A 25,934-nucleotide genomic window follows, 5' to 3' on the forward strand; every position below is an offset into this window, starting at 1 on the left:
CGTGTGCGTGTGCTAGTCCGTGTGTGTGTGTTTTTTTTATTTTTATAAATGCTCCCAGTCATGAGTCATCATCACAGGAATGGTGATGCTATATGTAAAACATCATATAATTCTCACACCACCTCAACCCAAGGTGACTGTGTACATTTATGTGGGTTATTCCACAACAGGAAGATAAGTAGCACCTGAATCAGGCTGAGGTAAACAGTAACACCACAGATTAATCAGGGTTGGTTAGCTATAATAATATTTGGTAACACTCTATGGGTGCCCCCTGTTGGCACTTACGACCACTGCAAGACTCAGAGGTCCAAATGGGGTGAAACACGAAGAAGGATTGCTTTGTTTTCACTGCCATCTACTGCCAATAACGGGTATCTGCACACAAACAGTTAGTCTGGTTACAGGTTAGATCACAAAAGACACCAAGATCACAATTAACCAAGTGAGAATACACAAAAGCCTGTGAACATTTTTTCATAGTGCAATCATACCTGTTGTGGCAAAGAATATGCCAGGCAGTCCATGGGACAAATATTTCTATATTTATTAATTCCATTATTTTAGATTTGTGTGTAATGTTGTGAATTGTTAGATACTACTGCACTGTTGGAGCTAGGAACACAAGCATTTCTCTACACCCGCAATAACATCCGCTACACATGTGTATGTGACCAATAACATTTGATTCGATTTTGACTGACTACAATATCATCACCATAGCTAATTTCTGAGCCATATCACACAAACATCACTTTGAAACTACTAAAGGATAAGATACGATCAAATATAACATGTTTAAGCGGGCGAAATCATTTAACGAAAAAGTATGGGGTATCATGGACATTGGGATACTCAGCTAGCTACTATCTAATTTCAGCAGTGCGCGTGCTCAACACTTGGCTTTGTTTTTTTCCCCTTTTTTTAATTGTGTTTGGCCGGTAGCTAGCGGTACTGCTACTCGCATGGGTTCTATTTACTGTAGCCGGTTATGTCGGTGAGGTGTGTTTCCATGAGGCAGTGGAGAAGTTGATACTTTATTTCGGACTGAGTGAGAGAGAGGGACCAAGCAAACGCAATGGCGGGGGTATTCGACATTGATTTGGATCAGGCGGACGAAAATGCGTCTGATGACGAACTCGGGGATGGGGTAAGTAGCCAGCTACTGTACAGTAATTAGCTAGCTACCCAGCAAAACATTACTAGCTAGCTAGTTTCCTTTAGCTTCCGACCTTGGCATGAACCAGTTTGCTACTATCGTTAGCTGCTAGTGAAGAAGGGAGGCGCAAACTAACTTGTCTGCAGTAAAGAAGCTGATGTTAGTCAGAAGCTTAAGACTGTCTTTGTCAATAACTTCAACATATCAGCTGGTTAGCTAGTCGTGCGTGGCAAGCCCAAAAGAACCCACGCGTACAACCGCTAATATATAACTAGTTAATTTAGCGATGAACGTCAGTAAGTAAGAAAGAAGGTAGCTAGCTAATTAATATTATAGTAACTAACTATTATTAGGTAGCTGAACCAAGGGCGGACTTAACGTTGGTGGCAAGCTAAACTAACCAGCTATATAGGCCTAGCCATCTGTCTTCTCAATAAACGATCCATTCTTAGTTGGATTGTCAAAACATAGCTAACGTAAACGGATATAACGTTACGCATTGACAGATTACTATAGCTATGAAACCACTTGACCTCTGATGATCAGATTTCGGCATCGTTGGATGTGGACAAGTGAAACAAGTTGTTCTAGCTACTCTTTCATACATCTTTAATTTTAGAATTCTAGCTACTCTTTCATACATCTTTAATTTTAGAATCGTTTGCTTTTTTTTCAGCAGTCTCACAAGACTGTGTGTGTGATGCAGTTAAAAAAGTCCCGTCTGAATAATCACTGGAACTGGTATATTTTTGAAGTTGTTTACTGATGGAGAAAGATCAATCCTGTTAAATTGTTCTATTTTTTCTTCTTTTTTTTTGTTGCCAGACCCAAATGAGCGAATGCACGGAGCAATGCAGCGGGTTCGAATTGTGGGTATTTACAACATAGGTTCAGCCTGTATATTTTAGCACTAGCTAATGTGGCACACTCACCACAACATCTTTGACAACAGGGTGCTTCTTTGACATGCAATTCTATGTGTTTTATTGTTTGGGCACAGGTGTCAATCTAATTGCCCTAAAGGGATTAATAATCTGTGTAATACATTTTTTGTTAACTACTGCAACACCTTTGACCACTTTTATGATGTTGTATGAATGATGAACAGATAAAGGACAATGAGTGATTTTAGTCGATAGATTGCTTGTGCAGGCAGGACTGTTTTCCCCTACTGCGGATTGCATTTTTAATCTAACCTTCTGGTTTTGTCATTCGGGTAGATTCAACATTGACTGGCTGAAATTTGACATGAATGAATTATGTTTCAATGGTTGTCTTTTAAAATTTATTTTCAAGTAACATGGACGACTGTGAAAAGTTTGAAATCTCTGAAGACAGCGTCAACAAAGGAACGGAGCAGATTCGTCCGGAATGCTTTGAGTTACTCCGGGTTTTAGGAAAAGGAGGCTATGGAAAGGTGACCTATCCCTCATCACCCTATGACTTGTTCAAGTATTCATTCACGTCTTCTCCTTAGAATAGATAGCATAAATCCATGGTTTGACTTTCCCCCTATCACATTCAGGTTTTTCAAGTTCGTAAGGTGTCGGGTGCCACTTCGGGAAAGATTTTCGCCATGAAGGTCTTGAAGAAGGTGGGCTGTTTGGATTCTCATGACGTTGAGATACTTATCTTTTGTTGTCTCGTTTGCCCCTAAGGAACTGCACACTTAAGTTCTGTGTTATTTATTCTATAAAGATTTATTCTCTTAAGGATTTCCATTGACATGACGATGAGCCCAGATTGGACACTGACCCAAGTTGTTACAGTAGTGTACTGAATACACAGGTGAATTCATTTAGCCATGCAGTCAGAAAAGAGGCCGCCTAACCCATAACAAAAAAACTAAAACGACTTCCCATGAAACCTCAGGGCTGTTTGTTCTCCACAGTTTCTTTCCATCTGCTCTGCATCCTTTCTGTAATTGATGACTGCCTGTCTGGTTTGCATCTTGGCCCCAGAATCCACCAATTTTTCCCAGAAGCCTTAGAGGTTTCGGTAATAATGGTTCTGTTTATAGTTTTTTATAAGCCAGTATTTACTGTTGCTACCATGCAGGAGCTAAGAGCTCTTAACCAGCCAACCAGCAGCTATCATCACTGCCAAATAAAACACCAGGGTCCCACCTCCCCTCTTTCCCTCACATCTTGGAAGCCCATATAGCTTTTACATACAGGATTTACCCCAGTGTTTGACCGAAAAGGCTCAGACTTTTCTGTTTCCATGGGCCATGGCTCCTGCGGACCTGCTCTCACTTGTGGTCAAAGTAAAGCCCCTGGTACTTTTCAGCTTGCATTTACATAACAATGGCTAACTGAACTTTAACACCTTCTCACAAAGCAACTGTTTTGATTATGCAGAGGTTGTTGATTCTGCTTTTCACAAGTCCTCAGTGTCAGCCCTAGCTATGGAAACACAATTTCCCTAGTATAACATAAGGGTGTATGTACTCTAGTGTAACACTGTTGAAAAGCAGCAGACTTGCCCCAGCACTGGTGTTTAGCATGGTGAACTTAACCGGCCATGTCAGAACCCAGCACTGTGTGCATGTTGTAAGTGGCTGTGTAGCACGGCAGGCAGCAGAGCCTCACGCTCATGACCGACTGCTCTGCTCTCATACTCTGGCTTCTGGCTCTGCCACTGGGCTCAGGCTTTATCCAACTGAAACAGATCTAGTATTGTTCCCGACGGCTGAAATAGTTTGAATGTTTTGGATTTCTTTGAGCAAAAGATTTGCACGTGTTCTGGACCTGAGGGCAACAATAACGGCATTAATGACATGGCTCAGAGCAGAGGCGTTCCTTTACTTTCTTTCACTGGGCTGGGGAAAAGGGGAGCGCAGAGAAATAATCATCGAAACCAGATTGCAAATGAACATTTCCTTTAGGTTATTGTTATGTTGTCAGACCGTCGCAAACCTGTTGTCCGTTACCTACCATAGTGTGTCCTGCTAGACAAAGAATGTTCTCTAGTGTTACTTTTCAAATGCATATCATACCTCAGTTTCTATTTTGCTATAATATTTTTCATTTGGAGTGACTAACTTGTTACCATACTATTACCAGGTTATTTCCCCTTTATTCTCTGCTGTAAATGTAAAGTACTACCATTGTTATAATGCTGACGGTGCTTGACAATCCATGCCTTGTTTGATGCCTCCAGGCGATGATAGTGCGTAACGCTAAGGACACGGCACACACCAAGGCAGAGAGGAACATCCTGGAGGAGGTGAAGCACCCATTCATAGTGGACCTCATCTATGCCTTCCAGACAGGGGGCAAGCTGTACCTCATCCTGGAGTACCTAAGTGGTGAGTGGCTGGGGCACAGTGTGTACGCACACACACATATATATATATATATATACACACACCCTTGCAACTACGCCTTCCAGACAGGTGGCAAGCTGTACTCTACCTCATCCTGGAGTACCACTCAGGTGAGTGGCTGGGGCACAGTGTGGGCGCACACACATCATACAGACACACAAACCACACAACACAGCGTAACATACACACTATGGCCTAAGTTAAAATAAAGCTGCAATATGTAACTTTTTGGGCGACCTGACCAAATTGACATAGAAATGTCAGTTATAGATCTGTCATTCACATTGAAAGCAAATCTAAGAGGCGGTAGATATGTTCTATGTGCGCTATATCTATACTTCCCGTTCTTAAGTTTAGTTTTTTGTCTTTTACTTTCAGTTTTTTTGTTACACCAGTTTCAAACAGCTGAAAATGGTTATGGAAAATATCACATCGGTTTAGATGGTACAATGATTTTCTACAATATACTTGGTTGTTTTTCACATTAACTGAAATTAAGCGAACTACTAGAATTTTAGCAACCACGAGCAATTTCTGCATAGTGCATATTTAAATGCTGTATCTGTGATTTGCAGGTGGGGAGCTGTTTATGCAATTGGAGAGAGAGGGGATCCTTGTGGAGGACAAAGCATGGTAAGTGATCTGTCATGCTGGAGATATCTGTCTGAAGTGTGTAGAATAGATATGAGTGTCTGGAACCTCACTCAAATGTTGTGTCAACAGATGTGAGATTTGATTACATAGCATAAGGTCAGTAGGGGTGTGTTTTGGATCTATTTTTAGAAGCAGACAAATGTTAGGATGTTGGAAGCACAACACTTAGGTTTAGAATGTAGAGGGCAATGAAAGGCGAATCTGAAAGGATACATTTTTCCTAAATGCTATTGATGCTTTACGGATAGAATTTTTTCGTCATACTTCCTGTAACTGTATAGATGTCTGTTTTCTGTTCTGCAGCTTCTATCTGGCAGAGATTTCAATGGCTCTGGGACACCTGCATCAGAAAGGCATCATCTACAGAGACCTGAAGCCAGAAAACATCATGCTCAACAACAACGGTCACATCAAGCTCACAGACTTTGGACTATGTAAAGAATCAATCCACGACGGCACAGTTACTCACACTTTCTGTGGCACCATAGAATACATGTAAGTCACGGTCCTAATATTAAAACAATGAAAGTTAATATCAGCCTCCTAGTCTGTTGTAAACTTCTTGATCCACTACTGTATATACTCTTGGTAGGAGAAATTAGTGAGTTTGGTTGCACATTGTTTTAGAGGTCGACCGATCAATCGGAATGGCCGATTTAATTGGGGCCGATTTCAAGTTTTCATAACAATCGGTAATCGGCATTTTTGGACACCGATGATGGCCGATTACATTGCACTCCACGAGGTGACTGCGTGGCAGGCTTGACTACCTGTTATGCGAGTGCAGCAAGGAGCCAAGGTAAGGTGCTAGCTAGCATTAAACTTATCTTATAAAAAACAATCAATCTTAACATAATCACTAGTTAACTACACATGGTTGATGATATTACTAGTTTATCTAGCTTGTCCTGCGTTGCCTATAATCGATGTGGTGCCTGTTAATTTATCATCTTCGCCAAACGGGTGATTTAACAGGCGCATTTGCGAAAAAAGCACTTTATGGTTAGGTACACCAATATGTACCTGTCTCTTATACACATCTAGATGTGTATAAGAGACAGCTAATATGTACCTAACCATAAACATCAACGCCTTTCTTAAAATCAATACACAAGTATATATTTTTAAACCTGCATATTTAGTTAATATTGCCTGCTAACATTAATTTATTTTAACTAGGGAAATTGTGTCATTTCTCTTGCGTTCTGTGCAACGGAGTCAGGGTATATGCAGCAGTTTGGGCTGCCTGGCTCGTTGTGAACTGTGTGAAGACTATTTCTTCCTAACAAAGACAGCCAACTTCGCCAAACGGGCGAATGCACTTAACAAAAGTGCATTTGCGAAAAAAGCACAATCGTTGCACGACTGTACCTAACCATAAACATCAATGCCTTTCTTAAAATCAATACACAGAAGTATATATTTTTAAACCTGCATATTTAGTTAAAATAAATTCATGTTGGCAGGCAATATTAAGCTAGGAAAATTGTCACTTCTCTTGCGTTCATTGCACACAGTCAGGGTATATTCAACAGTTTGGGACACCTGGCTCGTTGCGAACTAATTTGCCAGAGTTTTACATAATTATGACATACAATTGAAGGTTGTGCAATGTAACAGCAATATTTAGACTTATGGATGCTACCCGTTAGATAAAATACAGAACGGTTCTGTATTTCACTGAAAAAATAAACGTTTTGTTTTCTAAATGATAGTTTCCGGAGTTGACCATATTAATGACCTAAGGCTCGTATTTCTGTGTGTTATTATATTATAATTAAGTCTATGATTTGATAGCACAGTCTGACTTAGCGGTGGTAGGCAGCAGCAGGCTCGTAAGCATTCATTCAAACAGCACTTTCGTGCGTTTTGCCAGCAGCTCTTCGTAATGCTTCAAGCATTGCGCTGTTTATGACTTCAAGCCTATCAACTCCCGAGAAGTAGGCTGGCAATACTAAAGTACCTATTAGAACATCCAATAGTCAAAGGTATATGAAATACAAATGGTTTAGAGAGAAATAGTCCTATAATAACTACATCCTAAAACTTCTTACCTGGGAATATTGAAGACTCAAGTTAAAAGGAACCACCAGCTTTCATATGTTCTCATGTTCTGAGCAAGTAACTTAAACGTTAGCTTTTTTACATGGCACATATTGCACTTTTACTTTCTTCAACACTTTGTTTTTGCATTATTTAAACCAAATTGGACATGTTTCATTATTTATTTGAGACTAAATAGATTTTATTGATGTATTATATTAAGTTAAAATAAAAGTGTTCATTGTTCATTCAGTATTTTTGTAATTGTCATTTTCATATATATATATATATATATATATATCGGCCGATTTGATCGGTATCGGCTTTTTTTGGTCCTCCAATAATTGGTATCGGTGTTGAAAAATCATAATCGGTCGACCTCTACATTGTATAGGGTTTGGTTGCACATTGAATAGGCCTACCCCTTCCTCTCCACTCTGTCACTCCAGGGCCCCAGAGATCCTGATGAGGAGTGGACACAACCGGGCTGTAGACTGGTGGAGCCTGGGAGCTCTCATGTATGACATGCTGACAGGAGCAGTGAGTACAACTCCTCCAAGAAATACACATAATATAGCCAGTGTACAAGACTACATCATCTTTTTACATTTTGAATATTATTTTGATATTTAACCTCAGGTGGACATTATGGCTATTGTTGTGGAACATACTTTTTTTGTTACTCAACAGCCACCATTCACTGGTGAAAACAGGAAGAAGACCATTGACAAAATCTTAAAGTGTAAATTGAACTTGCCACCTTACCTCACACAAGAAGCCAGGGACCTTCTCAAAAAGGTAAGCGTTTCACTGTGTTAGATGTTAAACTCTTCCAGTTTTAATAAATTCGTTTTTGGGTGGCATTTCAGGTACACTCCATCTTCTGATTGTGAAATGTAACACAAGTCGGGTCAAATGAAAACAAAGGAGAAGACTAACATAACTCTCTGTTCCAGCTACTAAAACGCAACGCCTCATTACGGCTGGGGGCGGGCCCAGGAGACGCCTCAGAAATTCAGGTGATACAGTTAACATGGCACCTGTTGCAGGATTATTACAATGTTGGTGAAGAGGGACACCCTCTAATGTAGCTTTTTTCTCGTCTCCAGTCCCACCCATTCTTCAGGCATATTAAATGGGACGAACTTCTCGCTCGCAAAGTGGAGCCTCCATTCAAGCCTGTTCTGGTGAGCCATCATTCCTTATTCATAGAATTTTCATTGTGAAGAAGAACACCTGTGCTTCCCAAGTCCTCCATGACCCACAGAGACTAGAGGTTAACAGGTTTCCTCCTTTCCTTCCATTGTAGCAATCAGCTGATGACGTGAGCCAGTTTGACTCCAAGTTCACCAGCCAGACTCCTGTTGACAGCCCTGACGACTCCACGCTCAGTGAAAGTGCCAATCAAGTCTTCCTGGTAGGCTGCTTACTGTGCTCAGTCCATTTGGTTTCGTGTTTGTGGGCATGTGTGTTTTACTGTGTGCATGGCTGCACGCACACGTCTAGGCATAAGCTAGACTGTTTTTGTTCTTTTTAATTTTTKACAAAAAAAGATTGTTCTTACGAGAAATGGGTAATGCGTCTGTTTTCTGTTATTTATTTTTTACTGGAAACTGTTGACTGTCTGGCCACATTGCATGATGTAGTTTAATGAGTGTGTCATTGCTCATCTCCTGTGTTCTGTGTTGTAATGGACCTTGATGAGCCTGGCTATAATCTTCCCCGTGACCTCCTTCCCACAGGGCTTTACGTATGTAGCCCCCTCTGTGCTTGAAAACGTCAAGGAGAAATTCCCCTTTGAGCAAAAAGTCCGCTCACCAAGAAGGTTTCTGGGAAGCCCAAGAACACCAGTGAGGTAAGTGCTTTTTGTTTTGTCTCATGTTCCTCTAGGTTTGTGTAGAACTTGCATTTTTACATGAAGATGTCCTGCCCAGCAGTGGTTGAATCCAGTATCATTCTGGTACTCACTTCTACTGGGATTTATCCTCACTCTTAAAATGTCACTATTCTAATGGTCTGCCTTGCCCCTGTCGGTACTCAAATGCACTATTCTAACCCTGCCGTATGTCCTATTCCCTCAGTCCAGTGAAGTTTGCTSGGGGGGACTGCTGGCCCCGGGCCCCCACCCAGGCTAGAGTCTCGTCCCTGCTGTCCCCTGGGAGCTCTGGGTCTGGAGACCAGCCCATGGAGGTTGGTGTGGAGCAGATGGACGTGAGCTCCAAAGCTACTGAGGTGTCTGCCCCCTTGCCCATCAAAAAGCCCTCTGGCAACACCACCACAGGCGGCCCCTTCAAGAAGCAGGCCTACCCCCTGATGTCCAAACGTCCAGAGCACCTCCGGATGAATCTATGACGCTCAGCTCCATCTAGAACTCCTATTTTCTAATTCCTCCTCCCCCGTTTTTTCTTTTTTTTCTTTTAAAAGCCTTAAAGAAATGACTGACGGAGCGCTGACCATCGACACCAATCACCAGCTCCTCCAGACACACCTTCCATCTCTGCCTCCCTCCCTCTCCTCTCTTTCCCTTTTTGAGCAGCTTGGGAGCCACATGGGGCTTTCTACCCTAGCAGATATGAATAAACTATAGCAGTCTCCTGTTAGGGGCGACGAGGGAGAGAACTCCCTCCCACCAATTAGAGCTTTAGTCAGACAACGAAAGGTCTTGACTACTTCCTAATGCCCAGTAGGGTGTAGATGCAGGAAGAGACGAGAGCAGTGCTGCTGCCTGATTCTTGTGTGCTCCGCTGGGATAGCTTCTCATATGATATACTGGTGCTTTGTACTTTGTGTGAGTGGGGACAGACAGTGTTACTCATGCAGCAATGATTTTCCTCACCAGGAGTGAGACGTTATTGATTTCTGAAGCCGTGTAATAGACTTTTGAAGGCTGAAAGGGTGGAGAGGATTTCCCCCTTAAATGCCTTTGCTTCCTTTTTACAGGATACAGTATAGATGGAGAAAATTATAATGAACACAGAACACAATATTCTCTACAGTTCTCATGCTATAGTATATTAGGCTGCATTGTTCCATTAAAAAAAAAGATGGAATCCACAATGCCTTTCTTTCTGCTTTGTCACATCCAGTCAGGATAAATCCTGTTGAACACAGCTGGGTCACGGCTGGGTTGTGTTCAGTAGGTAGAACACGTATTGAAACTGAATTAAACAGGAAGGTGCTATCTGAACGGGTCCAATGAACAGATTTCTGTGAGCCTTACTGAACATGACCCTGGTGTGGTGTCATTGATGGAGGTGCAGCTAAAAGCAAACAGAAAAACAAGGTGTATTCTATTTCAGCTGAATGCAACACCACCTGCACCATCTGACTGGATTTCTCGGTAGATACAAAACCTTTCTGTCTGTCTCTGCATGTAGTACATTGAATGTAAACTGACTCGAAATGCCTTTTCGAGTGTCACTTACTCAGATGACCCACATGAGTTMTCTTCACGGTTAAGATGCATGCAGGTTTATTATAATATTATGGACCTATTCTTTTCGGGCGTCCAGGAAATGTGTCATTGTCAGATATAAACCGAGGGCTCATCTTTTGAATTGAAAGAAGCAAAGCATCAAGGCCAAATTCTCATCATCACTGCCTTTTGTGTTTAGCTTATCACCAGGTTACATTTGTCTAATGCACCTGGCTAGGTGCTTCACGGATGCTTCCCTCAGTCTTTTGAACCCTTGGTGATATCAGTAGGGCTGTACCGCTATGCTGGTTCCATTTGAACTAGTGATTGTTTGAAATATGTGGTGACTTGAAGGTGTTGTATGTATGTATGTATGTATGTATGTATGTATGTATGTGGTCTTTAACTGTGCGCCTCTGGAGAAAAGCCATTTGATCCTCTTCCCCAAACATGAAACTTAGTCAAATGAATAATAATCCAACTATAAGGTTCCATCTAGCTGAAGGCAGTGTTCACACGACCTAGAGAATGGTCATACTTAACCAAATGTGTCTGTTATTTGATAAATGTGAAAATGTGAAAATTTTACTTTTTAAAAACATACTTTTAAAAACTCAGTCAATAAGCAAACAGTTGTACTATTCTGTTCCGTTTTGAACCAGGCAGTTTATTTGGGTTGTTCTCTAGAAGTGCTCCTGAGTGGAGCAGCGGTCTAAGACACTGCATCTCAGTGCTTGAGTGCTGCATCTGTGCTTGAGGCGTCACTACAGACACCCAGGTTCGAATCCAGGCTGTATCACAAACGGCCATGATTGGGAGTCCCACAGGGCGGCACACAATTGGCCCAGCATCGTCCGGGTTTGGCTGGTGTAGGCCGTCATTGTAAATAACAATTTGTTGGCGTGTCCCCCTCTACAAACCTACATCCTGTTCAAAACAATTGGATGGGTCAAAAAAAGGTTGTCTGGGTGAATGTTTCTCCTGACAGAGGATTTCCTATTCCAAGACTGCTGAGGTTTATTAAAATAGACATTATCGCCCCCTCCCTCGTGTGTGCTTGTCAATGACGGAATGGACCAAGTGATTTATCTTCAGATTCCATTGGAGAGGATGTATGGTGTGCTTCAGAGCAACTTCCATAGTGACCATGGCTTAGCTTTGAATACATTTTTAACAATCAACAACTTCTATGGTGAATTTTTCTTTTCTTTTTCTACTGCATCAGTCCCACTATGCAAACAATGTATTTATTGCATAGTCAGTTGTATGTTTGGCACGCATGGATCTTTTGTAAATGACAACCTTTATTTTGTTCATTTTATTTATTTGTAGATATGTGCATATGRTTATCATATGAATATCTATCTTGAGAAACCTCAAATGCAGCAGTTAATTCTTTATTCCAAACTACAATGTCCTAAATGTTTTTGTATATTTATTGTACTACAATAGAATTATATTGTGCTATGGACATGTTCAGAAAGTAACTTTTTGATAACTTTTACCTGGTTCTTTTAATTCTGAACTTGAACTTTTTAAGATGCCTGTTGAGTGTTGGAAATATGGGCTGTGTGTGTGTGAGATTAAAAATAAATAATAATTGCAACTTTGTATGTATTTGCAGATGTGTATTGAATGCTATTGAGACAGGAAGATGATTGGACCATGTGTTTCTTTCTAGTAGTGTAGAGTCTCTAAATGATGCTCCTCTAACCTGTTAAATACTAAAATGATTGTAATGATCTGAGTGGGATGTGGTTTGGAGCTTGAGGGCCTTTTGAAAAGTATACAAATGGGAACATACCTTGATTAATCAACTTATTAGAAGATGCTGCAAACATTTAATCTGAGTCAATATTTCATCCCTGTATTTATTCCCTGTATTTATTCCATGACCTGGGATGTTGATTTGTAATATCATGTAAGTGGATGGATGAGAACAAAATAAAAAGTGTTGCTGATTTGAAGCCTGTGAGTGATTATAGTGCAACCTGGAATGATTATGCTACCCCCAAAGTTACTGGTCAACTCTCATAATGGTTGCTAGGAATGTCCAGAAGACACCGACTTGAGGTAACAGTAACCACGTTTCCATCCAGTTTTTATGCAAGTAAAAGAAAGTCATGCCACATAAAAAAAAACAGGACAGCTGTGAATCAAACAGGTAGTTTGTTACAATTTTACAAAATGCCACAAAAACTCTAAAGGATATTTTTGTGTCTGTAAAATTAATTATGCGAGAAACGCATTTATGCGCAACTCTGATATAGTAACCATATCGAAGTTAACTTCGAGTCGGGATGATACGGTGTATGGTCCTCCCACTGTGACTCGGGAAACCATGCAGTTTATTAGGCTACAGATGAAGAAAAAAATATGATTAATTTCACAGTATGGTGAAAGTGAACGGCGATCTTGATGATCTTTTCCAATAAATATCGAGGGTCTTATTCTGGTGATATGATCGATGCTTTAATTTGTTATTCCTGCTTAAAGGTGCTGGCTAAAATATACATATATATTTTTACTCCTTTTTCATGTTATCCAATTGGTAGTTACACTCTTGTCTCATCGCTGCAACTCCCGTACGGACTCGGGAGAGGTGAAGGTCGATAGCCTTGCGTCCTCCGAAACACAACTCAACCAAGCTGCACTGCTTCTTGACGCAATGTCCACTTAACCCGGATGCCAGCCGCACCGATGTGTCGGAGGAAACACTATGCACTTGGCGACCGTGTTACCGTGCAATGCGCCCGGCCCGCCACAGGTGCCGCTAGTGCGCGATGGGACAAGGACATCCATGCCGGCCAAACCCTCCCCTAACCCGGACGACGCTGGGACAATTGTGCGCCGCCCCATGGGTCTCCTGGTTGCGGCCGGCTGCKACAGAGCCTGAACCCAGAATCTCTAATGGCACAGCCTCAGACCACTGCGCCACTCGGGAGGCGGCTAAAATTATATTTGATTGTTTACTTTGTACTGACTAGGGGCTCTATTCAATCTGTATTTCTGAAGCGTTACAGATTTCTCGCTAGAAATGTTAACGGTAATTTCCAATTTAGCGGATATGCAGCATTTACCATCTCCATTAATGCGCTGCAGAAGTCTATATCGGCCCAGTGAAAATATTTTGTCTAATTGCGATTTTTCAGGGGGTGCTGCAGCCCCCTCAGCACCGCTACTTCCCACGGCTATGGCTGAGAGACATGTATCTTGTCAGTATGTCCATAACCTTTGATAGAGCCCTTGGTTGCCCTGACCCAAGTTATTGGGCGCGTTCGACGTTGCTGCCAACTTTAGAGGCGAGTTGAGACGGACTGCGAATCATCTTGCATCCTAAATAACTAGTCAATATTATTTGTAGAACAGTCTGTCACAATTTATCCATCATACATCACAGTATTAATGCTCTCAAACAGCCATTGACTGCAATGCCTCAGAGAGCATAGAAAACATGGTTGTGTTTGAGAACATCCAAACTTAGCTGACACTCACTGTGGTCTCCTTTACCTGTATCGATATGGACTCCCCAACTATATGCCTCCAGTCCACTTATATGACAGTCCAAATGGGACAATAGTTAATACTAAGAACAGCCAATGGATGGTAGGAAGAGGATAGATTGATGTTTTTCTGTGTGTCCCTAAGACCTCTGCACTCTTCATTCTAAAGACAAATAGGATGTAAATAACTGAAAAACAAAGTTGGTTCATAACAAGCTTAAACAGGTTTGTGTATTATTATATAATGAGTGTAAATGCTCAGGGCCAATTATTAGTAGGCTATAATAAAAAATAAAAAAGCATTTAATATTTTATTTAATTTGTTGATGGAAAGACTTTATGGAAGAAAAACATGAAATGATTTCACTACATAATGAAATATGGTAGTAAAATAGATACATCCTTTTAAAAACCAGAGTGGAAGAATGCAACTGCATCATCACTTTAGAAAAATAATTTATGGATCAAACCAATCTCACCACAATCTTAGTTGTGTTGCATATTTGTCATCTGGAAAACAAATCTTAAAAAGCAGAGACATCATACTTAATCTGAAAATAAGAAGCCCCCCAAATTAATAACTTTTTAAATATCATCAACCTTTGTGTTTGTAATTGCTTCTCAACGAGTTGAGTCCATTTTGTTCTTTAACCACTTCTGTCTATCCGGACTGCCTCTATCAGACACAGAATGGAATCCCTTCGCAACTCAAAGAGAGAAGTGTTTGAAAGACTGGGTATCTACCAAACATAACACATTTTTGTGTGATCCACATTTGTTCTAAATTTGGAGGGAGTGACATAAAACATCTGATTAAAATACTACTACAATTGAAATATCCCTCATGAACCCACCCCTATTTACCGGTAGAAGAAACCTCCAGGTATTCCCTGACTAGCCTGGTGCCAGATCTGTTTGTGCTGTCTTGCCGCCCTTTATGGTCATTGTCTTGACATTGACAAAGGTAGGAGTTGGCAAAACAGCACAAACTGATCTGGGATCAGGATATTCCCTGACAGCTCTGTCTAATAAAGACAGAGGCTGTCTGTTCTGTTCTTCTAGGCTGGCCGTCAAAACAAAACATGATTAAATCAGATCATGATAAAAAAAGATAAATGTTTGAAAATAAAATTAACTAAAAACAGCAAAAGGGGCCATGCAGAGAGAGAACCAACTTCAGTCAGTCAGTTAGTTGTGTAGAAAAGTGATGGTCRGAGAGGGAGTTGCAGTAACATGCCACAGTGCTGAATGCATCCCAATCCCACATTTTATGTGACCTTACTGACGTTGGCAAGTAGTGGGCACAGCCCTTAATGAATGGAGGAACAGTATGGTCATCAGCTTCACAAGCCAATGAGGAGTGGAGTATTGCAGTCAATACCACTGTCATTCACACATCGCAAACAGTGTCCATAAGTCATATGCTCTCCACTTTCCTTCATCATCTCTTTCTGTCAGTAGATCTGGAGGTAAGGTGTGGTGGCCCCGTCCCTCCACTTGTGGACCTTGTCTGTGATGGCCGTGCGACAGAGTGGACACGTCTTCTCCCGGTTAAACCACAGAGCAATGCACTCGTCACAGAAAATATGCTGTTATTGAGAGAGAGAAAATAAAACAAGCATCCTCAATCAAACCATGCTACAGTAAAGCACATACAGGCAGTACTGTATGTGTGTGTAGCCTCAGATACTAGGTTTCTAGTGCCTGGTAACTGGTTTTAAAGAGTAGAAAATACAAGTTCAAAAAAGTCTGCGATGTTTATTCTGCAGTAATGTGGTGGTGTGTCTTACCTGACACAGGAGGGCTCGAGGGTTCCTGTACTCTGCCTGACAGATAGGACAGATGTCCCCAGCCTCACTGCACTGGCTCCTGGTGGCTGCTGCCCCCGTGTGCTGAGGAGGAACAACAACACATGTTACCAACCCACACAGTCAACAAACACAGATCCAAACTCCTTACAAGGGTCCACATTATACTGACATGATCTATACATGAACAAGCTTTTCAGCATGTTCAAGACAAGTAGTCACTTGTCAGTCAACCCACATACCACCACTAAGAACATTTTTGACATGTTGATCTATTTAAAGTACTGTACCTCGCCACTGAGAAATAGCCTCACAGTCTTCTGGAAAGACCCCCACTGTCCATACAATCCTAAAAGCTGAATTGAAAAAGTAAGAGTTTAGTACATTTAAACAAAAGGTGTAAATAACAAAGAATTTCCTCTACTAAATGAGCCATTTTGAAGCATCCATCTTTGATCCATGATATGTGGTACAGTTGTAGGTCAGCCACCTTGAGTATGAAGTAGACCAGAGCCAGCAGGACTCCCAGGGTGAGGCCAGTGTTGCCATCCACCTCCTGGTAGGTGATCAGGTAGCGGAACCAGAGGGGGATGGGGGCCACAGACTGGTACACCTGGCCCACCTCTTCAATCAGCATGTACCACCGCCCCTGGGGACAGCGAGTCATGAGTGAATCAATGCTTTCCCGCTGTTGATCCCCTCCAAAACGGTGAAAGATCACACCAAAAATCAGGCTTTTTGTATTTGAACAATATGATTGGCTGTTCATTCAACCACGCTCCTCGCGAGTCACAACTTCTTCGAGCACTGGAGCAGTACATAAATTGGCGCGTTCACACAGCACACGCAAGCTGTCCAGAGTAAAAAGAAGCACTCATCAATCCACTCACTGAGCTTATTCATTTAATGGAAATTGATTCACAAAAGTAAAACGTTCAATAGTGAACATACTAACAATAGGCTAGCTAGTGGCTACTGTTGATAGTCTGCAAAAGGAAAACTACAAAAAAATTCAATAAACACCTAACATTCTTGATTTATATATACACTAGATGACAGATAGGGGGCTCTGTTTTGATGCCACCTCACCTCCATCGTAGCACTCCCCCACCATTGTAAAAAGATATTTTGGATGCTTAGCAGGGTATAGCATGATTTCGGTTATGAAAATGTGCCAGACATTTGAAGGGCAGCATTTTCATTTACTGGACATTTGAGAAATGTACAGGACCCATAGGCCTATGCATTGTGTGGGCAACATGATTAGGGCGTCCACCCACGGTGCTCAGAATGACAGAAACCACATTTACATTATGGTAATTAGTCTTAACAGAACATGCAAGTCCAGGATGCAATGACATGTCCTTAACACGAAATTTGAAGAAGTTCGAATAACTGTCCACATTACTTTTCTTCAGCCAACAAGATGAGTAAAGAACAGCAAAATCACTAGTAAATTACTGTCCAAAAACAAACTTTTAAGTGGCATTGACCCAACAATGATAAAGAGTGAATATGCGCAGTGTGCACTCACTAGGGATATGACCGATGCTCTCCTCTGGTGCCAATAAGATAGACTATAGGCCGACTGTTGTTCGCTCAATTGCTAATTTTGATAACTAAAAGACAGATTAGTATTTTCATTGTTTTCTCTTTACAGAAATAGCAATTTGCTTTCCAAACTATGTTTTTCCACAATTGAATTTTGAAATATTAAGATATGCCTGGCTGGGCCTCTTTTCACAGACAGTCGCAACTCAACAATCATCTAGTTGGTATTTGCAGTGTGTGCAGCCTTTCCTTCCGACTGTAGGCAATGTGATTTAAAACAATCCCCCAAAAAATTAAGGCTAGGGGAAGCTAATGATCCTCTCTGGCCAAATAATGCTTTGGTAGCCTATTTTGAATGATTTTATTTATTTCTGTATTGACAGGAGTAAGCTAATTAGGCTATAAAATTTTGGCAATTTAATTCAATTTACTGAGGGAAAGCATAGCTTCCCCTAGCTTTATGGGCACACCGCCTATGAGCCTATGTCAATCTACTATCCCCCATAGTAGAAAAGTTGACCTATTCTATTAGTCAGCTTGTAGAGAAATAAATAGCCCAAACAGACTCTTGTAAAGTTGTGGGACGATAGATCCCAAATTCAAACAACCAGTAGGCCTAGGCTATATACATTTTATTTTAATTTTAAAGCAATGAGTCTGATGTAACAGATCAGAACCTTTAGCTTAAAATGTTGATAAACTATTATTTCTTAACATTATTAGCGCAGCAATGCGCACAAGGCAGTAGGCTACTGTCCATTTGGCTACCGGACAATCAAAGAAAGTTGAAAACCATAGAACATGAGATAAATAAGCTACTGGTTTCAATGTCATGTGGAAGTCTTTATAAAATAATTGCCTCCCCGGATATGGACGGATTTAGCCTAGACTACTTTGAAGCAAGGTAAAACATGCCTCATAATATGTAGTAAAACGTTCCTGTTTCAAACAATTAAGGGCTATATGTTCTCAAAATGCACACTGCCTCCAGCTCATTGCAAAGTGGTATGTGACGCGCTGATGAAGCCTGCCTTCCGTTGCCTACAGTATGCATATGAATGGCGAATAGGAAGCATGCTTCAATTACCAGTTGAGGGGAAAAAAAGCAATTTTTAAACACACGATTGCATTTAGAATTGTTGCGCAATGATTGGGCTTATAAAATACCTGTCTGACAGATTTTCTGCCTAAATGCTCTGTATCTGTATGCTGTGCGTGTGATAAATAACGAATATACACATTTAATTTAACAAAATTATGCAAATGAACCCATAGAGCGATTAGCATTTTTTATTTTATTGAATCTTTATTTAACTAGAACAAATTATTATTTACAATGACGTCTACCCCGACCAAATCTGGACGACGCTATATTATTGACACCATATTCCATTGAATTAATATTAAGAAGTGTTAATTATTTGGCATCAGGAGAGCAAAGAGCATGGAAGAAAGCAGCGAGATATGCAACATAGCGTTATGTTTCTGCAAAATGTTCACTGCTAGCGTGCACGGCGCTTCATTTCGGTCGCACAGGATTCAGCCCCAGGTCTTCAGGGCTGAACCCCGGATGTTCTGAATGTCTAGTGACGTCCCTGATATGGTCTAATTTCCTTGAGTCTACTAAAGTGAGACTTTGTCCTTGGGTGTTTCTTGGCCATTTACACTAACTAGGTTGTATTTCAATGTTTGAGTTTGCCTCAACTGCTAGCGAAGACACATCTGCACACTGTCACTGATGGTTTGCTTGAATTCCCTCATTGCCACAGTAACATCCCACCCTTAAAGGGACAGCAGGAAATTTTTGTCTGTGATATTTTGGTTAAAAGATTCAGGTCACGATTTTTTTTTAAATTTAGCAATTTACCACATCACTACAAAGCATGTCCATCTGATTTTTTTCTTGTTTTTTTGTAATTATTGCAGGAAAATATTTTGGCTAGTAAAAAAATAAATACTGTATGAGTGGCTAGATTTAAAAAAAAATCTACCTGCCACAGTGGCTGGTGGACTAAACGTTGGTTTTAGGCCCTGATTTTAACTGCACCATGTCCAGGACACTAGAAATTCTGTTCAGGCCAATAGATTTTTAGCCAACGAGCCCGACTGGGCCTTATCAAACAACTGGAGAGAGAGCATCCTTCCTTGCTTACCTGGGCTCTGAATGTTACCAGGTTAGATGGTAGCAGTAGGATAAGGCACTTGAACCCCATGAAGAAGAACTTGAGCATAAAGTTGGTGACACCCACCGCCCATAGGACCTCCCAGAAACCCAGGGGCTCAACAGCTGGGCTCAGGAAAATTAGGCTGAGAAAGAGAGAGAGGGAAAGATGGATGAGAGGATGTGGATTACGTATTATGCTCCCAGTCCTGATGTTTTTAATGTTTGTCGGTTTTGTGTATTAATCACACCACGCTGTGAAGCCAAAGGCAAATTTCCACATATTGCGTATAATTATTTTAATTCTATTCTGCTGTGAGCATGTAAAGTAAAGGGAAACTTACCAATAGTAAAGTGACTCAGCGAGAAATGTGTAGTAAAGCAGAAGTGTGGAGGACGCCAGGAAGAGGAGCAGCCATACGCACTCTATTTTTGACCGACGATCCTGAGGAGAAATACACTGAAGACAATCAGATTCAGATTGAGGTTTGAGTATAAATTAAAGCACTGATGTACAAATTGAGAATATACAGTACCAGTCAAAAGTTTGGACACACCTACTCATTCAAGGGTTTTTCTTTATTTGTACTATTTTCTACATTGTAGAATAATAGTGAAGACATCAAAACAATTAAATTACACATATGGAATCACATAGTAACCAAAGCAAGTGTTAAACAAATCAAAATATATGTTATATTTGAGATTGTTCAAAGTAGCCACCCTTTACCTTGATGACAGCTTTGCACACTCTTGGCATTCTCTCAACCAGCTTCATGAGGTAGTCACCTGGAATGAATTTCAATTAACTTCTTATGGCTGGTGGCAGTATTGAGTAGCTTGGATGAATAAAGGTGCCCAGAGTAAACTACCTGCTACTCAGGCCCAGAAGCTAAGATATGCATATTATTAGTAGATTTGGATAGAAAACACTCTGAAGTTTCTAAAACTGTTTGAATGATGTATGTGAGTATAACAGAACTCATATGGCAAGCAAAAACCTGAGAAAAAATCCAACCAGGAAGTGGGAAATCTGAGGTTTGTAGGTTTGCCTATCCAATATACAATGTCTATGGGGTCATATTGCACTTCCTAAGGCTTCCACTAGATGTCAACAGTCTTTAGAACCTTGTTTCAGGCTTCTACTGTGAAGGATGAGGGAATGAGAGCTGTTTCAACCAGGTGTCTGGCAGAGTGCCATGAGCTCACTCAGGCGCGCTCCCGTGAGAGGTAGCTGCGTTCCTTTTCGTTTCTAAAGACAAAGGAATTCTCCGGTTGAAACATTATTGAAGATTTATGTTAAAAACATCCTAAAGATTGATTCTATACATCGTTTGACATGTTTCTACGAACTGTAATGGAATTGTTTGACTTTTCGTCTGGCCTGCGCGTCATGAATTTGGATTTTTGAACTAAACACGCGAACAATAAGGAGGTATTTGGACATAAATGATGGACTTTATCGAACAAAACAAACATTTATTGTGGAACTGGGATTCCTGGGAGTGCATTCTGATGAAGATCATCAAAGGTAAGTGAATATTTATAATGCTATTTCTGACTTCTGTTGACTCCACAACATGGCGGGTACCTGTATGGCTTGTTTTTGTGTCTGAGCGCCATACTCAGATTATTGCATGGTGTGCTTTTTCCGTAAAGTTTTTTTGAAATCTGACACAGCGGTTGCATTAAGGAGAAGTTTATCTAAAGTTTCATGTATAATACTTGTATCTTTTATCAATGTTTATTATGAGTATTTCTGTAAATTGATGTGGCTCTCTGCAAAATCACTGGATGTTTTGGAGGCAAAACATTACTGAACATAACGTGCCAATGTAAACTAAGATTTTTGGATATAAATATGAACTTTATCGAACAAAACATACATGTATTGTGTAACATGAAGTCCTATGAGTGTCATCTGATGAAGATTATCAAAGGTTAGTGATTCATTTTATCTCTATTTCTGTGGTGGGATTAACAACAAGTTTATCTTTAAAATGGTGTAAAATACTTGTATGTTTGAGGAATTTTAATTATGAGATTTCTGTTTGAATTTGGCACCCTGCACTTTCACTGGCTGTTGTCAAGTCGATCCCGTTAACGGGATCTCMGCCATAAGAAGTTTTAACAGGTGTGCCTTGTTAAAAGTTAATTTGTGGAATTTCTTTCCTTCTGAATGTGTTGATGCCAAACAGTTGTGTTGTGCCAAGGTAGGGTTGGTATACAGAAGATAGCCCTATTTGGTAAAAGACCAAGTCCATATCATGTCAAGAAAAACTAAAATAAGCAAAGAGAAACGACAGTCCATCATTACTTTAAGACATGAAGGTCAGTCAATCAGAAACATTTCAAGAACTTTGAAAGTTTCTTCAAGTGCAGTCACAAAAACCATCAAGCGCTATGATGAAACTGGCTCTCATGAGGACCGCCACAGGAAAGGAAGACCCAGAGTTCTCTGCTGCAGAGGATAAGTTCACTTACCAGCCTCAGAAATTGCAGCCCAAATAAATGCTTCACAGTGTTCAAGTAACAGACACATCTCAACATCAACTGTTCAGAGTTGGTCAAATTGCTGCAAAGAAACCACTACTAAAGCACACAAATAAGAAGAAGAGACTTGTTTGGGCCAAGAAACACGCGCAATGGACATTAGACCAGTGGAAATCTGTCCTTTGGTCTGATGAGTCAAACATTTTTGGTTCCAACCGCTGTGTCTTTGTGAGGCGCAGAGTAGGTGGACGGATGATCTCCGCATGTGTGGTTCCCACCGTGAAGCATGGAGGAGGTGGCGTGATGGTGCTTTGCTGGTGACACTGTCGTGATTTATTTAGAATTCAAGACACACTTAACCAGCATGGCTACCACAGCATTATGCAGCGATACGCCATCCCATCTGGTTTGAGCTTAGTGGGACTATTATTTGTTTTTCAACAATTTGACCAAGAAGGAGAGTGATGCATCACATGACCTGTCCTCCACAATCACCCGACCTCAACCCAATTGAAATGGTTCAGGATGAGTTGGACCGCAGAGTGAAGGAAAAGCAGCCAACGGCATATGTGGGAACTTTCTTATTTTTAACCTTTATTTAACTAGGCAAGTCAGTTAAGAACAAATTCTTATTTTCAATGACGGCCTAGGAACAGGGAAAGAACGACCGATTTTTACCTTGTCAGCTCGGGGATTCGATCTTGCAACCTTCTGGTTACTAGTCCAACTCTCTAACCACTAGGCTACCTGCCGTCCTTCAAGACTGTTGGAAAAGCATTCCTCATGAAGCTGGTTGAGAGAATGCCAAGAGTATGCAAAGCTGTCATCAAGGCAAAGGGTGGCTACTTTGAAGAATCTCAAATATAAAATATATTTTGATTTGTTTAACACTTTTTGGGTTACTACATTATTCCAAATGTGTTATTTCATAGTTTTGATGTCTTAACTATTATTCTACAATGTAGAGTGTGGCCAAACCTTTGACTGGTAYTATATATTTTCTTTCGTTAGTGACTTACCTGAAGAAAGACTTGGGTTTGAATGTTCTTATTCGCATAAAGAAAAGTTGTAAACAAGCCAACTCCAACAGCTAGACCTGCAACAAAGTCATGGAAGAGATGTCAGATAACCTTAGATAAATAGAAAATTGTTCCTGACTGTATATGTTATGATTACCTGACACTTACCTAGGGCATGCTGGATGACTAGTTTAGCACCGAGGATGATTATGAAAGGAAGACTCTTCTGAACCCAGCGGAAGAGGTAGCGCAGTTCTGAGAATGAGGTGCTGGGCTCCCCTGACTCCAGATCAGCTTCAGCTGGGTCTGTCTCACTGGGCTCACTGTGAGAGTGCTGGTGTCCCCCACCATGTGAATGGGAGTGGGAACTGGTTCTGGAACTGGCTCTGGACCTACGGGATGAAGCCCCACCTCCTCCTCCACTGGGCTCCCCGGGCCCGCTGGAGAGAATAGGTACACGGACTTCATCACTGGTCTCTGGGATGACAGAGCCCCCGGTAGCCCCTGCTGGTGTCCTGGTCAGTAGCTCTGGCTGTATAGTCAGGGACAAGCCATTTCCTGCCTGATGGGCACCTACCTCGCTGGAGTTAGGTTGCATCACAGTTGGTGATTCCCTCGATTTCAACGTTCTTCTGGAATCACTCCTTCAACAAATACATTGTTTGAGGTAAAGAGGAGAGACAGAGTATATAGCCTAGTTATAATGTGCAGATGCTAGCTAACAATCTTGCTAAGTTAGCTAGGCCTAKGAGAGAGTGGGGTAAATTGAGACAACCTTGTTTTTAGGAAACAATAAACAAAATTAATAATTTGACCAAATATTTAGGAAGATGTCATCATTCCATGGAGTCTGTAAGGAAGTAACCACATGGAAAAAGTGGTAAGAAAGTTAGGTTTTCACCAAGTCAAATTAACTTATTGTGTTAGTAGTTTCATGATGCTTGTATCTTAACCAAAGTACAGAATTGTAAGACTGTTCTATAAATCTTTTGGGGTCTCTATAAGCTTCCATATGAGGTCCTAAACCTAGCACCTCATTGTAGCTGTGTGGGCTAAGATAGTCAAATGTTTGCCTTGGGGTATGTTGAGCCAATGCCCATTGGGCAAGTTGAACAATTGAAGTGTTTTCTTCCCAGGCGTAATGCAAGACATTATTGCTGGGATATGAGGTAACAACAGGGCCTGACCTATGTTGAAAGTGTTTTAAAAAGTACAAAGTGTTTGCTAGGTGTTAAGCCTGTGTTAAAAGGTGCTTAAAATTATTAAAAGACAAAAAAGCGATTGTGATGAATTGTGTTTGGGGTAAGTTTTTTGGACAAGATATGTTCTCAAAACTGTAATGTTTACATTAATTCTGATTATTTCCAGGGATACACAACATTCTGAAATATATGTAGATATAGTTGTTAGAAATAATGCTATATTCCCCGTGATGGAGTGATGCTGAATGTTAAAACAAATCGCTAAACTTAACCCAGCTAGATCTGCACTATCATCTCGAATTTATGTGCTTTCCCGGTAATACACTGGTGTCCCCCGTGCACCAGCTAGTACATAAAGCATCCTCCGTTCAACCGACTATTGCGCAGATCTACCCGCCACCTACTACTAGGCTACTCCCCTACTAGCTAGCTACAGGTTGTTGTTGACAGCTTAATAACGTTAAACCATTGTAATGCAGTCTAGCTAATGTTACTTGGGCTGGATAAATTACAGTCTGAGATTCAGGACTGTGTTATCACCAGTAACGTTATATCAATACCCACTTTTGTACCAGTCTAACAACTGTTTTCTCGTTTGTTTACATAAGGAGTGACAATTAGCTAACGTTTGGTAGCATTTAGCTAGCGAAACATAACTTTGTGACAAGCTGTCTGATCAACATTACAATTGACAGCTCTTTGGCAAATTGAGGCTGTTGACATTGATGAGATTAATGGCAGTTACTCTAGCTAATCTATATTGTTCGTTAGACTTCAAGTGACAAATATTCTCTATCAGCTAGCTAGGCTAACGGTATGTCATTTCATTAGCAATGCAAGGAAAAAAGCTTTAAGTACCTGTCATACTGAGTCCGGAGTTTCATGATAAGCCACCGTTCTCCATCTAATACGCAAAATTAACCAAAAATGTAAATAAAATAAACGATCTAAAAACAAGCTAAGCCATAAGCCTATCGTTTGGAAGACATCTTGAATACGACAGGCGGCAGCTTCAGCGTCGCGAACTGACGTAAAATTGGTCAAAGACGAAAGAGAACACCAGAGAACCACCTCAGCGAAGCAGTCAGTGAATGGGAAATAGACAAATAGATTGTTTTTATATTTACTTCTAATGTGATGTAGGCTAAGCAACAAACATTTATCCCATAAATCAATCCCCTTAAATTAATTTTTGTTTCGTGAAGCTCTACGCCAGAAGAACAGGTAGGCTATAGTCACAGGCTCAGTGTCAGATATGTTTTCATCCCCTTTGGTTAAGTTTAGGGCTGAGGTGAAGTAATCTGATCCTAGATAAGCAACCACCTTGAGCGTCCCCAACTGCAGTAGGCTAGTCGACAACAGACATCACATTACCATTACCTTAGTGTATTTCTGAGTGACATGTTGTATTGCGGGCATATTTCCCCTGTGGCAATGTCTGTCAACTGGTGATGTTACAATATGATAAGTGCTTAGTTGAGTCATATTCAGAGCCCCCCTATGTAGTTATTGTTCTCTGTTGATGCTTGTTTAATTGGTTGGKGGTTGGCTTTCTAATGGAAATGTTACAGTATTATAATCTGTCCTATGATCTTGAC

At 40.8% G+C, this 25,934-nt stretch overlaps 2 protein-coding genes across 4 annotated transcripts; one reads left to right on the forward strand and one right to left on the reverse strand.

The window, feature by feature from the left end:
* The first annotated feature begins 987 nt into the window (after nt 1–987).
* LOC111980213 (ribosomal protein S6 kinase beta-1) lies at nt 988–9,636 on the forward strand. 2 transcript variants are annotated; one of them, XM_024010897.2, is made up of 14 exons: nt 988–1,150; nt 1,985–2,028; nt 2,456–2,576; nt 2,685–2,753; nt 4,322–4,469; nt 5,063–5,120; nt 5,445–5,636; nt 7,634–7,724; nt 7,875–7,982; nt 8,141–8,203; nt 8,294–8,371; nt 8,494–8,601; nt 8,927–9,039; nt 9,266–9,636. In XM_024010897.2, exons 1-14 carry the CDS (start codon nt 1,079–1,081, stop codon nt 9,534–9,536), a joined length of 1,536 nt encoding a protein of 511 aa, XP_023866665.1. In that variant the 5' UTR covers nt 988–1,078; the 3' UTR covers nt 9,537–9,636. The 2 variants fall into 2 exon arrangements, with proteins under 2 accessions (XP_023866665.1, XP_023866666.1); XM_024010898.2 differs by having other exon boundaries at nt 1,121–1,150; nt 1,985–2,032.
* A 5,538-nt stretch (nt 9,637–15,174) lies between these two features.
* Nucleotides 15,175–25,337, reverse strand: rnft1 (ring finger protein, transmembrane 1). Of its 2 annotated transcripts, none has more exons than XM_024012206.2 (9): nt 25,195–25,337; nt 23,303–23,778; nt 23,135–23,211; nt 19,967–20,067; nt 19,615–19,768; nt 16,401–16,559; nt 16,201–16,266; nt 15,893–15,994; nt 15,175–15,691 (listed from the first exon to the last, which is right to left on the reverse strand). In XM_024012206.2, the coding sequence occupies exons 1-9, from the start codon at nt 25,218–25,220 to the stop codon at nt 15,557–15,559; spliced, it is 1,296 nt and encodes a 431-aa protein (XP_023867974.1). In that variant the 5' UTR covers nt 25,221–25,337; the 3' UTR covers nt 15,175–15,556. The 2 variants fall into 2 exon arrangements, with proteins under 2 accessions (XP_023867974.1, XP_023867973.1); XM_024012205.2 differs by having other exon boundaries at nt 19,967–20,082.
* Between the last annotated feature and the right edge of the window lie 597 nt (nt 25,338–25,934).

The sequence above is a fragment of the Salvelinus sp. IW2-2015 genome, linkage group LG20 (genome assembly GCF_002910315.2).
Source record: "Salvelinus sp. IW2-2015 linkage group LG20, ASM291031v2, whole genome shotgun sequence".
NCBI lineage: Eukaryota > Metazoa > Chordata > Actinopteri > Salmoniformes > Salmonidae > Salvelinus > Salvelinus sp. IW2-2015.